This window comes from Pocillopora damicornis, chromosome 2, assembly GCF_964200805.1.
Source record: "Pocillopora damicornis chromosome 2, jaPocDami1.2, whole genome shotgun sequence".
NCBI lineage: Eukaryota > Metazoa > Cnidaria > Anthozoa > Scleractinia > Pocilloporidae > Pocillopora > Pocillopora damicornis.
Window position 1 is genome coordinate 505,860 of NC_142671.1, and position 14,141 is coordinate 520,000.

A 14,141-nucleotide genomic window follows, 5' to 3' on the forward strand; every position below is an offset into this window, starting at 1 on the left:
GGAATATTAGCACTAATCCCCGTCATCAGCTTTAGGTAACTCTTTTCTTTCTTTATCTACGAGCCTGAATTAGGCAATACTCTTTGCATATCTTGTTACTATTTACGTTTCTAAAATTCTCCCAATTGTTCTGTCTTTTTTAAGATATTTTTAGTAAACACGTTGCGTCAAATTCTGTCGGCTAACTGACTGTATTCCTTTAAACTATTTATCTCATGATAACTGACGATGGCGGCGTCGGTAATTACAAAGACTTCAGGCGTCTTAGGAGTTAAAACGGAAGAACAAAGCGATTTGCGATATGGGAGTGAGAAATGGAAATTTTTATGGGCTCTTCCTCTGATAAGATGTTATTAGAGTACTGCAGCTTGATAGAGGCTAAGTTCCGTTACGTCACAAATGGACCAACAATTTTATACTGATATATCGTTCTTTGAAGCTGCACTTTTTTCATCCATTTTAAAAACTTCTGCATGCTCGTGACAGTTTGCCAGTCATCTTGACTTTCGTCCTTTCGTTTGGACAGGACACTGACAGTGGGCTCGATTACCTGCCGCTGGTCTAGAAATGAGCCTGCGCTAACCCCTCCCCCTCCCCACTCCCGAAGACTGGACTCGAGAAAACGAGAAGACGACGGAAATCGAGCCCAGACACTACACTGAGCTCGTGTCCTCATGCCATTTAAGGTAATGGAGAGTAGAATATATTTCACTTAGCGACAAAATATATCTGAGTCAGTAAGAGCTTATAGGTGAAATGCGCTGCATAGTTGCGGCGTTTGTATCATGAAACTTGTGCTGATTTGTGTTCAAAGCGGAAGAATATTCAGTTCTAGCCAGGAGTAACGGGCTCCTGGTTCTAGCGAAATTTTCATGCATGTGCTTTGTTGATGGATAAAAAATTGTTACGGACCTTAAATGTGACTAAGGAATATTCATAAAAAATTGGGATCAGAGAAACGATTCGGGATAATTGAGGTTCGACTGGTTCCCTTTACTTTCTGGATGGCTCGGATACCGCTGTAGGCCATTTACTTGGTTTCCCCCTGGACCCGTTGTTCTAAGGGTGGATAACGCTATTGACCGAAAAATATCTGTATATAACCTAAACTGAAGAATGACTGCAATTACTGTTATATGACGAAGAAGGAAAGAACAACTGTCAGGATCGATTTTGCCTCCTGCAAGGCTTACTCCGTTGCAGATGAGTTTGATACGGTTGTAAGCCTCAACGCTCAGTTTTTCAATTTCTTTCTACTCAGTTCTCGGAAATTGTAAATGTATGACGGAAACGCGGACCAGCTGTTTTTTTATAGATTTGTTTGTTTTTACACCACCAAGTAGTTTTATGAATCGATAAATGGATACGACGAACTGCAGTACTGATAATAAAAATCTTCTTCTCATCAAATGTTGCTTTTCTTGGGGAAAAAGTGAATGGGTACGGCATTTTTAATTTTTTTTCTTTCATTTTAGCCTTTGCTCTGTTTCAAAAGTACTATCTGTTTTTGCGGTGAAATCTCTCTCCTCGGTTTTGGTCAGCAGGAGTAATTGCCCAGGCATATTGGTCAAGTGTTTTGTTTTTTGTCTCTGAATGGCTCGTTTAAGCTTCTCATTTGAAATTGATTGACACCTTTGCCCAGCCTCATCGCGCTACTAAAGCTCTAACATATTGTAGTGCCTCAGGGGTGATACTGAGGAATCAGGTGACTATTCTATTCAAGCATAACGAGATGAAGTTGATTTCTTATGTTGTATTTCTCCGAACCCTTTCTGTTGGTAAGTGAGTGACCACTGTGTTTGTTAATTCAGAGAAGTTATGACGCCAGGCTTTATCTGGATATAGGATCTCAAACTAAACCTGGTCTTCAAAGCATTTCAATTAGTTGCAAATTTGTCGCCTCGCAGCTCGACAAACTTTGTCTAGCCTTACACATATCTTTAAAGTTACGTTCCTTGCTGATTTTTCAGTCATAAATTTTTCGAATTCTGAAATTTTGTTAAGAAGCTCTATAACAGATGTTTAAAACTCCCTACATTTTATGAATACACAACTTGAAAAACACAATTTCCTTTTGTTCGCCAAACTTTTCAAATAACGATACCCCCTGGAGAATTTCAGAAAAGAGATCCCAAATCATTTCTTGACATTGGCTCCCCCACGCCGGTAATCATACGAGCTGGTTTTTTTCTTTAAAAAGAAACTTCAGGAGGAAAGAAGGGAAGAGAATTATGTGGCAGCAGGGATCTGACAATAAAAGTTAAAATGCCCTTAATGAGAATTTCTGAATTTTAAGTTTTAAACACGTCAAGGTGAAATGGTTCTTAAATTGACGGAATGGCTTTATTTTCGACCAGTATTGTGTTGTGGCGGTGGTAGCTACTTCCTAATGGTTAAGGACTTTTTTCCTTCATAATGTTGATCATGAGTTTATACTACACATCCACAATAAATATTCTTGATCGACATTCTACAAAAAGTAGAAATAACGTTCTCGCGTTTCACGAGACATGACGCAATTGCCCCTCAACAGAGAAGCTCCTTCTCTTTCACACGAAAACGATCTCTACGTAATCGGTTGAATATTTCATTCCGATGATCAATTTGTTTTTCAAAAACAAGTCTTTTTTCAAAGCGAGACTTGTATTTGGAGACAAATTATATACTTTTTTTATCCGTTTGATTTTTAATTTTAATGCTGTAAAGCACCTTAGAAATTATGGATTTTGGTGCTATTTAAATTGTATTTATTATCATTATAAGTCTCCTCGTGCTTTACAGAAAAATAGTCTTCAGTCATACAGATTTTATGATTTCTGAATGTATATTTAATTGATGTGTGGCTTCTTTATGACAGCTTTTGGGATCAACTGCTACAAATGTGGAAGCTACAGAAGTCAGCAGGATTGCAACAACAACAGAAAGGAAACAGAATGTTCGCCAAACAATTACTGCGCCATTCAGACCGAAGAGTACAAGTCTGTCAGCGGTTATGAATACAATTATTACCAGAGAGATTGTACTTTTCATTTGCATTGTAATGGTTCAGGCATCTCCAAGCTGAAAGCGTGCATGGAGGCCAAAGGGACGGAGTGCTCGTTCAAATGCTGTTTTACGGATCTTTGCAACGGCAGTAAGGCAGTTTTAATGATCAGCACCTTCCTGATGTTGACATGCGTATTCATTGGCCTCATCCATTGAGTGGCTAGATTGAAGATTTCAGCGTCCTGTAGCATGTCTTGTGACAATGTAAGCTCCCATGTTGACTAGAATAAAAAAATGTGTTTTGAAATGTTTAGTCTGTAATGAGCAGCAAAAGCGCATCGGCTGACGAGTTCCTGAACTCTTTAGTCACTTATATTTGCATTGTTAGCCCAAGCCTTATGCCTTGTGCATGTTTGTGCTATGCAAAGTACCGACTTTCTAACAACCGAACGCGACGGGCCGCAGTACCAGGGAATGTTGGCTCGTAGTCGTGGCAGTATGGGCCAAACGTAGCCAGGTCCGTTCAAAAACGACTGAGGCCCAATATTCCCATGCAGTACGGCTCCAGAAAGCGACGTTAGTAAGTGGTTTAATTGTATGGCACTCGAATCAGACTTTTTTTTTCTAATTTGCCGGCGTACGCGACCAAAATATGTGGATGATGACCGTGTCCATGGAAACGGCCCGTACGGCAAAATACAGAAAATACAGTAAGAACAAATCAGAACGCTCGAATTTATCCAAGACTAACTTGCCAAATTAGCGAATCGACGGTGGTTTGGCGCGGTCTGTACTCTTATCGACAGTGAAAGTCGTCATCACGGAGGTCAAAATGTTGTGGACTCACGAGCAACAAATTTTAGTCACGTACTTTGATAACGAATATTGTTGTCGATAAGAGTACAGACCATGCTAAACCACTGCCGATTTTTTTTAGACCACGGTATCAACTTCGAATAAAACGAAATAGGGAGCGCGGAATCCAAAGATTTGAGGTTCGATTCCTCATGGGACTCGGAATTTTTTATGTACCACGCTCGTGACAAGACGAAAAACATTTTATCTTAGTTTATTTACAAATACCTTCTATGTTGGACATCAAATGGAGAGGTATATTAAAGTTCACACGGCAACCAGGTGGACAATCAGACATAGTTTGAAGCTACACTGGTTTGCAGATTTAATGAATGTAACCGAAGAAGTTACAATTCATAGACCCAACGTTTCGACACTCCTGTCTAGTGCCTTCCTCAGGGGTGATCTAAACGCTGCAACAAGAGGTCCTTTTATATGATCACTAATTAGCGGCCTTTTTTCTGACGAGGTGTAAATAGGCGTCAGGAAGCAGACCGCCATCGTCACGATTTAAAGGAGCGTGGGCGGAGTTAATGTGCCAAGCCTCCAAACAAAGGCGCTGGTGGTAACGCCGATTAGTGGTGATAATTTTAGAATTATCCCACCCAATTGTATGGTTGGTTAGGCAAGTATGCTCCGATAAAGCTGAATTTTCCTTTTTGCAAAGAAAAACCGCTTTTTGGTGCTCTTTTAACCGTGTACCAAACTGGCGTTTGGTCTGTCCGATGTATTCGTTATCACAGTCATTGCAAGGAATAGAATAAATGGCGTCGGTTCGTTGTTCTTTCGTGACAGGATCCTTAGGTTTGGCGAAAATATGCCCCAAAGTCTGAAAAGGTTTTTGAGCAACTTTAACGTTGTGGCTATTCAAAATTCTCTTGATGGGTTCAGTAACACCCTGTATGTAAGGAATAACAGCAAAACCAGTCGCTGGTTCCCTTTCATCAAGAGCGTTACTATTTGTAACTGGTTTTTGGCAGTTACGGAGAAAAGTTTTTGTATAGCCATTTGCCTTTAGGACATTGGAAACATATTTCCTCTCCTCAGCCTTCGAATCGAGTGATGATGGTAGACAATCAGCCCTCCTAAGTAAAGTTTTGGCTACAGACTTTTTATGGCAAATAGGATGGTGAGAATCGAAAGCGAGGTATTTGTCGGTGTGGGTGGGTTTACGGTAGACACTTGTCTCTAAATTACCCTGAACCCCTCTAGACACATTTAAATCAAGAAAGGGCAAATGTCTATCCTTTTCACGTTCAAGGGTGAATTGGATCGACGGCTCTACTGAATTCAAATGCGACAAGAGGCGCTCCGCTTCATTTCCGGATACCGCAGAAATAACATCATCGACATATCGTTTCCAGAAAAAGGGTTTAACCGGTGAAGTGGCTAAGGCCCTTTGTTCCACGTCTTCCATTACCATGTTAGCAATGACAGCAGAAATAGGCGAACCCATAGCTGTACCAAAAACTTGTTGATAGTATGTGCCGTTATATGTAAATTGCGTGGTTTTGAGGCAAAAAGACAGCAGATGAATAATATCCTCCACAGGCAAAGAAGTTCTTTGTCCTAGGGAAGCATCTTCTCTGAGTCTTTCCTCCGCAACCTTAACGGCAAGATCAACTGGGATTTTAGTGAAGAGCGAAACAACGTCGAAAGATACTAATTCTTCACAAGCGTCAAGAGTTTTATCTCTTATGAAATCCGTAAATTCGCAGGAATTTTTGACAGTGTAATCAGTATTCCCAACAACAGGCGACAAAATTCTCGCAAGATAACCAGAAATTGCATAAGTCGGAGAATTAACAAAAGAGACAATGGGTCTCAAAGGAATTCCCGGTTTATGAATTTTAGGTAAGCCATAAAAACGTGGACATAAGCCGTCACTACTGTATAACATTTTGTACGTAGAGTCACTAATTCTGCCAGCTTTTTTCAAATCAAGCAACATTTTGTTTAACTTTCTTTGAGTTTTACTGGTAGGATCAGAGTTTAAGACAGCATACGTACTCTTGTCATTGAGCAGAGACAAAGCTTTGTCGTGATATTGCTGTTTGTCCATAACCACAACACAATTACCCTTGTCAGCAGATAATACGAGCCTGTCCGGATCCTTTTTGAGAGTTATAAGCGCATTGAAAACATCCTTTTGAATGTTTTTAGGAGGAGGTTTAGCACGCCTGAGTACGCTACTTACTTCTGCTCTTACCAAATGCCTACGATCGTCGTCGAGTTGAGAGATACTCTCCTCAACAGCGGCGACAATTTCGGCGGTCGGTATTTTGCGAGGAGCAATAGCAAACTTTAGACCCTTCTCTAAACCACTCCGTTCCAGCGCGGATAATTCCTTGGAGGAAAGGTTCATGACCCATATATCTTTCAGAGATGAGCTTGAATTAACAGGAGACCTCTTACTGAGCAAGTGACGGAGTTTTCTGTCATGTTTCTCTCTCTGTTTGGTAAACGTCTGCAGTTCTTTCGAAATGCAAAACTCCTCGACCCAGGAAGTTTCGGAGTTGTTAATCAAAGCAGAGAGTTCACTGAGTGAACGAGAGAATAACGTACGTAACCGCAGTATAGAACTGTGACATTCATCTATTCGTAGCTTGAGAAAAGAAAAACCAGTACGGACCATGAGCTTGTATCCTTTAGCACTCCGTAAAGGAGGCCGAAATCTCAAACTCGATGGAAGCACATGGTTCTCTTTGCAACGGTGATTGAAATACAAATGACAGCGATACTTAGCAATGCGGACTCTGATGTTAGTGAGCCGGTTGACCCTTGTAACAACAGTTTGACCATACTTTTCTCGAAATGGAGAGGTATTTTAGACGTGCCTGTCAGGTGCCTCCATGGACTACGGTGGGGTACTTTTTTTGTAATTTAGGTAAAAACCTCTCGTGGCATCTCTATTATCTTTGCTATTCATTTTAATTTTTTTTGTCCCTTAACTTTGCTTTATGTCTCATGTGTAGATGAAATTGTCATCCTTGCCGCCGTATCCTCAATCACCACGAACGAGAAGCCCCCTCCAAACGTTGGTTTGGTGATTCCGGCCTCCAGATGTGTTGCCTTTTCAATGGGCTTCTATTTGGTTTTTTCGCCAGGTTTTGTTTACTGATTGCTGCTGATTCTCAGAAAACGTTTTTTTTTTCTAGGAATATTTTGGTTTAAGTAAAATCACTCAGGTCGGATAATAGAGGTACTCTGATTGGTTGAGAACCACGTCGTACCTTGGCCTTTCTTGGCTCCGCACGAGTTTATTGTGATAAGTTTTTATATGGACTTTGCATAATACTTGCTGAAATGTCTAAAGAAGAGGATAACACGACATGCAGATGCTCTAATATTCACCTGAATGAAGTGACTAATAAAAATAACTCTCCCTAACCACGATGGAAGTATCCAATATGAGTGTTACTCTGCGGCGGGTCGTAATTTTGACAAAGCGAAGTAAACAATTATTGAACTGTTCCGATCGACATGACCCTACCCCGATGCAAAATTAGTAGGCCTTTGGTTTCTGTTCGACAATGAAAGTGCAATTGCTGGTTTTCACGTGACGTCACTAAATTTCAGACTTCAGAACTATTGATCCTCCTGAGATTTTACTTTCATGATGTATTAGAGCAGCTAAAAACTAATATTCAGACAAATTTTCACTCCAAATGGGTTCTTGGTTTAGTGATAGACTACTCTTGAATTTCTAAGCTTTTGCGTGACGTGGCCTTTACATGACGAGCGAGAGAGCTGTTATGTTGGTTTAAAAGGTGACTTATTTAGGGAAATTCAGCTATCTGAACAGTTCTTGTATTAGAATAAAGTATTATTGTTACGTTTATGAGTTCTTAGAGAGATAAATTCACGCTTTTGTAGCAAAACTCAGTGACAGATGTTTCTGCTGGTTTCCGGCCGCCATGTTGGTGCCCATCTAGGTGGGCACCAGCATGGCGGCTCCATACAAATCTCTATAAATTTGGGAAAAACGTTTCTCCTCATATCTTCCGTAAGAAAAATTGCTGTGACCTGAATCTTGGCGAGAGTCTTTACATATCTAGCTTCTTTCTATTTCCAGATTCTAGACTAAATCGATGGAACGGTTTTTATTTCTTATTTTGATCTATTTTGAATGGCGTGACACTGAAAACCAGCAATTAACGTTGATGACTTTGACATTTCGCTTGCATTGTCGATAATTACATTAGCTGACTCAGTTCCACGTCGTTTCGTTTTTTAATTCCACTTTCCTTTGTCGTAGGACTTTATCATGTCTATCACGTTTGAGGGTTTAAGAAGCACTGTGTCAACATTTTGAGTGAACTTCATTATTCATTATCGAAAAAAAAATTTATAGGAATCGAAGAGTGTTATACGAGGTCCGAACAATACTGATGGCTCTTAGCAATTGGTCAAGAGGTGACCTTGTACGCTGCGAGTTCAAATTAAATCGACGATTTATTCTCCTACTCCTTCGTGGCTACAAAGAGAGGCAAGGGGTGAGGGGAGGCTTGGTCGCCAATTGAGCCTTCTTTTGGAATTTGTTTTTCCATAGTCTCTTTTGGTAACTGAACCGTTATTTTTCTTTGTTTCCACGTACTCTTTTTTGTCATGATTCGGTGGATAGCTTAACGATCCGTGAGCTGAATTTCACAAAGAGGCTATTAGGAGTGAAAGACGAAGGGCTAATGCTCGAAATGCTAGCCTATAAACTCTATAAGATGCCCAATTAACATTTATCAACTCAGCTGATAAAAACAAGTTATCTCGTTTTCAGAATGAGCAAGCTATCATCACTCTACCCCGTGGAACGAACAGAAGAGATTGTGTAGGCGAGTGAATATATCGGTAAGCTTAAAATTTATGTGAATGACGAAAGTAAGGGTGAGTGTGTACTGCCTTCAGGGTATCTGTGTTTACCCCTTTAACCATTTCGCGTCATGAAGCTCATGACGCGAAGGTCAAGGTACTAAAAGAGGGGCTTCTTGGTTAGCCGCTTATTCCAGACTGAACCACAGAGTAAACAAGGGCTTAAGAGCGCACAGGCCGCCCAAGCTCCAGCTGTGAGATGATCATCTTGCGCAATAACAGTCATGGCGGAATTATAAGAGTTTGTATGGGAATATTTACGACCGCTCTAAGGAATAAAAAAATACGTCAAATTCTCAATAAAAATACTTCACCTTACTTCCACAGTGTATCACTTGTTATCTGACCGCTTAATTTGATGAACAGAGCCCATTTAAGCGAGTTGTTCATTTCGAGGTTATGTACGTTGAAAACCTCGAAATGAACAACTCGCTCAAATGGGCTCTTTTCATCAAAGTAAGCGATCAGATAACAAGCAATACGCTGTGGAAGTAAGGTGAGGTATTTTTTTTTGAGAATTTGACGTATTTTTTTATTCCTTAGAGCGGTCGTAAATATTCCCATACAAACTCTTATAATTCCGCCATGACTGTTATTGCGCAAGATGATCATCTCACAGCTGGAGCTTGGGCCGCCTGTGAAGAGCGGGGCGACAAATGGCGGTTGTTTTTTTATGTAGATTAGATTTACAAATAGATTTACGACGTATAACGGCACAAAACGTGTATATCAACCGACACAATCTACATGGACGGAAGCTACCAAATTAAACAACATTTAGACAAGATTAATTAAGTGGGGTCCAGTGGGCCTGTTGCTAATCGAACCATCTAGCTCACAAACTCATTCGAACAGTCAATTCTCGGAAAAACACTCTCTATTTTCAAAATATTTCCGCCAAAAAGGTCTCTTGACCTGTAAAATGTAGCGGCAGAACCTTGAAAATTTCACAGTCCTAAAAACATTGACACACACATGAAAATGTTCTGAAGTTAACGCATGCCAAGAGCTTGGACAAAAACATTAAAAAAATAGGAAAAGGGTCGAGTCTTCTACTAACACTCAGAACTGCAGTATGGCGTGTCATGTTTACTTTGCTGGAGGCCAAAACAATTAAGCTTTTGTTTCCTGACAGAAAATCAACTTCCTGAATTCTCGGAAAAGCTCCATCTTTCTGGGAAGAAAGACGCCTATCAATCAAACAACAAGAAGCCTGCCCATGAAATGTGATTGGTTACAAATCATGACAGATAATCAAATCAATCCTTACGATTGGTTGGATCTAACCATAATTTTATTGGAAAAAGTAAAGGTTAGTCCTTGGACTTCATCAGAGGGCGTCCGACTTTATCATACGATCTACTTCTTAGCGCTCCAGACGAGAATAAAGGAGAGGCATTCAAGTTGTAAGATGAAGTTACTTTTCGTCATCACCTTTTTCCTCTGCATTTCTGTTGGTAAGTTCAAGTACTTTTTTTCACCGACCAATTTTACAGTTGCTTAAGTTAAAAGCTTGGGTAAAATGCACGCGCTCGGCTCTTGGCGCACGACGAGTTGTGGTCGGTTTATATCTTCAATTTTCTTTCATTATCTAGTTTTGTTCGGAATTTACTAATTAGAATTAGTGCACGTTTCTTGGCGTAAAGAAAATTGAGGGGTTAGGCGCGATTATTTACACAATTACACTTAAAATCCTGTAAAACATACAAGTTAATTTACATTCAGCCAGCGCCCATTTCTAGCGTGTGAAGACTCACTGAACATCAAACTGACGAATTCCAAGGATATTTTGAGTCCAGCTTCGTCAATTATGTCTTGCTCCCCGTGGGAAAGCAGTAAATTGACTGATCAAGATATGGCAGAAAAAATTGCGCAACAAAGTGCTTATTAGTCAATTCTTCATTTTTTTCCCAGCAGCATTGCGTCGATGAAATTCTGTAACTGTTGCTACAGAATTCTTTATTTTCCGTTTTATTTGAACGTATGCTTGAAGAGGCAACTGCTAATTTTCGTATTGAGTGTAAATTTCGTTGTGGGCGTACATCAGAAATGGTGTTTCGAAATACGCTAATCGCGCGGATGTTTGAGAAGATGAGGATACTTAAGCTAAAACCATTCACTTTCTAGCGGTAATTTCTCGTCCAGGTTGTGTCGCACTGTCGTCGCCATAACCCATCTTGTTGAAGATGGAAAGACGAAGAAACTACAACGTTACCCAATAAGTTGTTTGTTCTCCTTTGTTTTAAAGAAGTAATTCGATGATGATTCATCTCAACTTTAAGTGAATAACATGCAGCTATTTCAGTATCACTTTCGAAACAATTTCGCATAACATTTCACAACAGAAACTAGATCTGAAGCGCTGCCAATGAATTAAAAACATCTTCTTTTCCTACCTTAGGATACGGCTTGAAGTGTTACAAATGTTTGACTAATAAAGGCTGGGATGAGTGCAAAGACATCAGAACAGAAATGGATTGTCCTGCCGGTCTCGATCGCTGCTTCAAGGCATCTGCAGACGTAAAAGATGAAGGTGCATCCGTTCAAGAATATGGCAAAGGCTGTATGACTGAAGAAGATTGTAAAACTGATCTGAGCTCTATCTGTAAAGGCAAAGGAAATTGTAAACTGGATTGTTGCTCTGGTGACCTGTGTAATGCTGCCACACTAAAGAAATCCAGCGTCGCTGCTCTTATCGCATGCACTTTAATGGCTTTGCTGTATTAGAATGAAAAGATGCAGTTTTCTTAGTTGTTGTTGAACTTTGTAGCTATAGACAGAAACTAAAGCAGCTGTTATTAATATCTTTTCCAATGTTTCATTTTTTTAAACATCGCAAGCAATACTTTAACCAAGCCTAAGAAACAGATTGTTTTGAAAAGCTGTTTCATTTTTTAATAAAGGGTAGTTTAAGGTTTTAACTGCGATGATCTTTGCATAATTTTTACATTACTTTTCTTTAATAATCATTTCATTCAGTCGAAGGTGAAATCAAATCTAGTTCAGATTAACCAACAACGTATTTACCCTCTGCTGCTGGCAAGAGGACTGCATAGTATCCCACGACCATCCAGTCCATAGAGCTTAGTTGAGAATGTTTTCTCAAGCCACAAAAGACCAATTCCACAAGGCCATTCCATCCTTCTTGAGTATCTCGCTGATAGAGCTTTTTCGGGGGAAACAGCGAAATCGGCCTCGAACAATTCTACAAAAACCCCATGCCCCAGCATTTTCCTACAATACAGTAAACCCATGACATAAAGGTACGATAGATTGAAAATATTGTAATATGCTTTAAGATTTATAGAGACTACTCTATCGGATCCCAAAAATAGACACTGAGAACAAAACCTATAGCACACAAGGCCTCAAGCTTTCGCGCGGGACTTAAGAAACTATAAATATCAGGCTCTGACGTTCACACAATGCATCAGAACCAATAATACCCTAACCCTAACCACCTCCCTACCCATCCCCTCGATAAAAAGAGTGATATCATACACTGGAAATGTAACATACTAGGACAGAATACAATGTAAGATCCTGAACAGTAAATATCAATCTCAGATTCAACATCAGAGCGCACGCTTATTCGCGCGAGACAATACTGTCGAGTCTTATGGTATAAGGACCTGCGCGGAAAACGTTTTTGCCTTTTTTTGTGAGCAGCACTAAAATTTTAGGAAAAAGGTTTCGATCTCCTTTGTGTTTCTTCTGACAAGATCAACGGCCTTACCTAGCAATCAGAAATTATTCGGAAGGTGTTACTCAAAAGTTCTGTACATGAGTGACATTATTTGGTAAATAAACCTCTTCAGGCGGCTGGAAAGACAGCTGATAATGTCCACGACTAAGAGATTGTCTCATCGATCCCTTGATTTCAATGAACTGTAAGTTTATTTACCGGTGAAAGCTTCATCAGAGTAGCGTTATCAATATTTTCCTCGCTTTAACCACAGTAAACACAGAAGACATTTGAATAGCGAATTGCCAGCTAAAAGGGTGGTAATAACCGCTGACTAATTATTGTGGTGATCTCGTACTCATAAACAAAGTGCCCCTTCCCGGTCCTCAGAGAAGAGGCAGAGGCTAAATCACGTAACGCAAACAAAAGATTCCTCAAGGAAGTCTGTAGAGATGACTGTGATATTTGTTCTTGTGCTGATTTCTTGCATGTCCCTTGGTAACTTTACTCTCTTTTCATTTATCCGAATTCTTCACCGCTATCAAGACGTGTTTCCTCGCGTAAGGTTCTTTGGGAGTTGTTTGTAGATGTACAGTAAATCGTTTGAGCCTGAAGTATATCTCAATTGTAACGTCTGATGATTCGGTTAAGCGTTTCCAAGTTGTGCTGGAAGGGCTTTTACTCATGGTAAAGACTGCTGAATGCTAACGAAAAGTTCACTTAATACTGAATATAAACTGAAGTTTATGAAAGGATAAAACTCGAGAGGAATATGGTTGAGGCTTCCAGGCCCTGGTTGTTTAAATGTTGGATAATGCTATCCACCAGATAAATCGCTATGCAGTGTATAGCCTTACACATTTTGTTCACAATTATTGGCTGGATAACGATTTGTCCGTTGAAGAGCGTTATCCGCTCTTTGTACAACTGGGCCCAGATATACGGTCAGATAATTTGTGCTCGAAAATTTTGAGCGTTAGCGGGCGGTTTGCGCACTCCGACTGCCTTGCATTGTAGTAGCGTTATTTTCGATAAGGCTGTGAGATCGGCAGAAATCTGCAGATTTTAATCGAACATTCCGCAAAAGTTAGACTGTTCCTTTTTTCTTTCATCATAGACAAATGAAATTTGATTGATTCTCAATTTTTAGAAGTATTTTTGTACCTATTTGTCGCGTATTCAATGGTTCTCAAGGACAAACGCAATCACCGTTTTTTAGTAAGTAACTTAAGACCGGTTTTCGAGAAAGTCAAATTTGATGTACGTCGTAGTCTGAAGCCTTTCAAAGATTTGATTGGCCGCTTTGATCCTTTTTTAACAGCTCTGACTAAACGCTCTCAAATGCTCTCCAACGGTACAGTGTTTTATGCATTTTAAGTGATAGTGTTTGAGATCGATTATGGCCGCAAAAGGCGTGTTGTTGTGTTTAGTGTATTGCGTTACATAGCGTTACGATTGTAAAGACATTTCCTCTATTTACTCAACTGTGTTGTATGGTAAATCTACTATCTTGATCACTGAATGAAGGACAGTTGAATTAGAGCAGTGAAAGGAGTCACTTGACCTATAAATAACTCTACATTGCGCAAGGCGATACGCCGGGTTAGCCGGAAAACAAAAGGCAGTCGACCATTAAAAGGTTTTGGTAGGCTTGTGTGAGGGTCTCAATGGTGTGATGGCTTTTACGGCTAACGGTTAATATTTTGGCCAATTTACGGCTAACAGTTGACACCTTTCAATTGTTTCCACC

General features: G+C 40.0%; 3 protein-coding genes across 4 annotated transcripts; 2 read left to right on the forward strand and 1 right to left on the reverse strand.

Moving 5' to 3' along the window:
* The first annotated feature begins 457 nt into the window (after positions 1 to 457).
* LOC149049422 (uncharacterized) lies at positions 458 to 3,292 on the forward strand. Of its 2 annotated transcripts, none has more exons than XM_089194875.1 (2): positions 458 to 686; positions 2,858 to 3,292. In XM_089194875.1, exons 1-2 carry the CDS (start codon positions 675 to 677, stop codon positions 3,062 to 3,064), a joined length of 219 nt encoding a protein of 72 aa, XP_089051001.1. In that variant the 5' UTR covers positions 458 to 674; the 3' UTR covers positions 3,065 to 3,292. The 2 variants fall into 2 exon arrangements, with proteins under 2 accessions (XP_089051001.1, XP_089050995.1); XM_089194869.1 differs by lacking the exon at positions 458 to 686 and adding an exon at positions 1,047 to 1,778.
* Positions 2,322 to 6,206, reverse strand: LOC149049423 (uncharacterized). Its single transcript, XM_089194857.1, has 2 exons — positions 4,069 to 6,206; positions 2,322 to 3,266 (listed from the first exon to the last, which is right to left on the reverse strand). Exon 1 carries the CDS (start codon positions 6,203 to 6,205, stop codon positions 4,283 to 4,285), a length of 1,923 nt encoding a protein of 640 aa, XP_089050983.1. The 5' UTR covers position 6,206; the 3' UTR covers positions 2,322 to 3,266; positions 4,069 to 4,282.
* A 3,903-nt stretch (positions 6,207 to 10,109) lies between these two features.
* Positions 10,110 to 11,627, forward strand: LOC149049424 (uncharacterized). Its single transcript, XM_089194863.1, has 2 exons — positions 10,110 to 10,163; positions 11,108 to 11,627. Exons 1-2 carry the CDS (start codon positions 10,118 to 10,120, stop codon positions 11,431 to 11,433), a joined length of 372 nt encoding a protein of 123 aa, XP_089050989.1. The 5' UTR covers positions 10,110 to 10,117; the 3' UTR covers positions 11,434 to 11,627.
* The last annotated feature ends 2,514 nt before the right edge of the window (positions 11,628 to 14,141 follow it).

Bases quoted from the DNA above. Each gene is read 5' to 3' on its own strand.
- LOC149049423 (XM_089194857.1), bottom strand. From the start codon at position 6,205: ATGAACCTTTCCTCCAAGGAATTATCCGCGCTGGAACGGAGTGGTTTA.
- LOC149049422 (XM_089194869.1), top strand. From the start codon at position 1,733: ATGAAGTTGATTTCTTATGTTGTATTTCTCCGAACCCTTTCTGTTG. The intron at 1,779-2,857 runs GTAAGTGAGTGA...TCTTTATGACAG, and splicing joins TCTCCGAACCCTTTCTGTTG to CTTTTGGGATCAACTGCTAC.
- LOC149049424 (XM_089194863.1), top strand. From the start codon at position 10,118: ATGAAGTTACTTTTCGTCATCACCTTTTTCCTCTGCATTTCTGTTG. The intron at 10,164-11,107 runs GTAAGTTCAAGT...TTCCTACCTTAG, and splicing joins TTTCCTCTGCATTTCTGTTG to GATACGGCTTGAAGTGTTAC.